The 2,204-nt window shown below is 40.1% G+C and overlaps 1 protein-coding gene across 1 annotated transcript; it reads right to left on the reverse strand.

The window, feature by feature from the left end:
- On the reverse strand, positions 1-1,572 carry LOC110730048. The gene has a single exon (XM_021909825.1). It carries the CDS (start codon positions 1,570-1,572, stop codon positions 1-3), a length of 1,572 nt encoding a protein of 523 aa, XP_021765517.1.
- Positions 1,573-2,204: the final 632 nt, after the last annotated feature.

The following is a 2,204-nucleotide window of genomic DNA, read 5'->3' on the forward strand; positions in this document are numbered from 1 at the left end:
CTAATCTGCATCCACCTCCAAATCTTCTGTGTCTTCTTGAGTGCCTTGATTTGCTGGCCTAAACATGGTGTTTAGGTACTCCACAGCCTCCAATACATCCTCTTTCTGAACCTCTACCAAATCTGGAAGACTACCTAGGTTTTCCAGCTTTTTTTTGTTCATATGTGGTATTTTGTACTTGTTACCACCTTCTGCCTTGAGTATCTTAATCATACACTTTTGCAATGTAACCCAGATGTACTTGTTTACATGAGGGTTGAAAGTGTCATAAGACTGTTTGACCTTTTGAATTAGCTCCTCTAAGTCCCTAGGAAAAGACTGATATTGCAATGATTGTATAGACCTAAATAGCCCTAAGTCAAGGACATTCAAATCAGGAGACTGTGCTGGCTGGAAAACAAATTGAATGTTAAAGCCATTAGCTGTTGTTGCTGCCACAAACTCATCATCTGTAGGAACTTGGTGTGGCCTTGCATTGTCCCATTGGATGACCACATCCTTGGGCAGACCTTCAGGCCACTTTGATATGATTGCTGGAATAACCTTTGTTAGCAGCATCTCTCTGATTACTTCTCTGTTTATGTTCTGGAGTGCCTTGGTTTCCATGGTCCCTCTTGGTCTTTTCTTGCTTGCTTTCTGTGCTACTTGCTGGACAGTGAATGGAAAGATGCCATACTTTCCATCATGTAAAAGTTCCCCATTTATGCCATATAATGGCTTCCCTATGATTGCCATGAACATTGCCTTTAGTTTGAATCTTCTTGACTGAACTGCCATATAGGGATCCTCCTCACATGGCAGTAGGTAGAACCTCCTTTTGTCAGGGTTCAAGTAGAACCACTTTTCATCACAGTGTATGACATTCCTCATGTCAACAAATGTGGGGTCCTCATTCCCTGTAATTGGATTTATATGTGACAAAATCCATCTTAGTCTGGCAACCTTGTGGTCTGATGTGAGCAATGGTTTGTTGCAGCATGTGTGTGTTCTTAGCCTGCCTCTTTTCTTCAAATTGTGAACTGTAGTTAGACTGATCTTCAATGCTCCTGCATAGCTTCTTTCTGTCTGCCTTAAATGTAATGGGACTGACTGGAGAGTTTCATCAGAAATCTCCATTGGCTTTCTCCCTGTTTTGCCAAATTTTTTGGTCCTGACATCAATCAAGTCCCCTGTTGCCAGCTGTTTTTTTATGTCTGAAAAGATTCTTGTGATTGTTGATTTGTGGACATTAAATTCAGATGCTAATTGCTTCATGTGACCCCTTGGTAAAGTCCCATTGCTCATTTTCAGCAAAATTGCATCAACAATCTTTCTTCTTTGCTGCAAAGTTAATTGTTTTCTGCATACAAGACCAGTCCCTTCATGACCTTGCTGTTGCATTTGTGTGTTGAGAACATTAGTTTCTGTCTGTGGCTGCTGTTGCTGTTCTTCTTGGTTGCCATCCTGCATTTCATCTTCTGAGTTGTACTCCCATATTCCTGCATCCTGCATTTCTTCTTCTTCCTCGAACCACAGCTCTGCTAGCTCTTCTTCATTGAGAATGTGTTCAATATAAAAAAAAAACAGAGTCATCAATTTCTGCCATTCCTCTTTTCCAGCACAGGGAGGATGAAGTCAGGGCCCTGCTGAGTTGTGTGGGTTGAAGATGAAGACTACACCCACCTGTGCATGAAGGACAACAGAGCACCCCTGTTTTTTGTAAAGTTTTAAGGAGTAGTTAGTGTGTAATTATTCTAACCTAGGATTTGATAAGCTTTTGTGGATGAAACTGTGTTTTTGGTGGAATGTTTCACCCACCTTTAAACAATGTTGATTGTAATTAATGCCTGACAATGGAGGATGATTTATTCCCTCCTTAAATGCTTGAATGAATGGTGACATTAAATGGGGGCATGGCTGTATTTATAGCCTCCTAAATTTTTTGGGAAAATTTGACTTTGGTATGAAATTTTTAAAAAAGGAGGGGGAAAGTAAAATTTCACCCCAAATTTTCGGTGGGTTTTGGGTGGGAAATTATGCTTTGGTTTTTTCTGCCAAACTTTCCCACCACAAACAAAAAGTGTGGTCCACACTTTCTCTCTCCTTGCTTTTTAATTAAACCCACTAACTTCTCCTAATATTTACTCTTCAATCTTTTGCCTCGTGAACCGTATTATCACTCAAAGTTGCACATAAAAATAAACGGAGGTAGTATAATTTATACT

Source organism: Chenopodium quinoa, unplaced genomic scaffold (genome assembly GCF_001683475.1).
Source record: "Chenopodium quinoa cultivar QQ74 unplaced genomic scaffold, ASM168347v1, whole genome shotgun sequence".
Taxonomy (NCBI): Eukaryota; Viridiplantae; Streptophyta; class Magnoliopsida; order Caryophyllales; family Amaranthaceae; genus Chenopodium; species Chenopodium quinoa.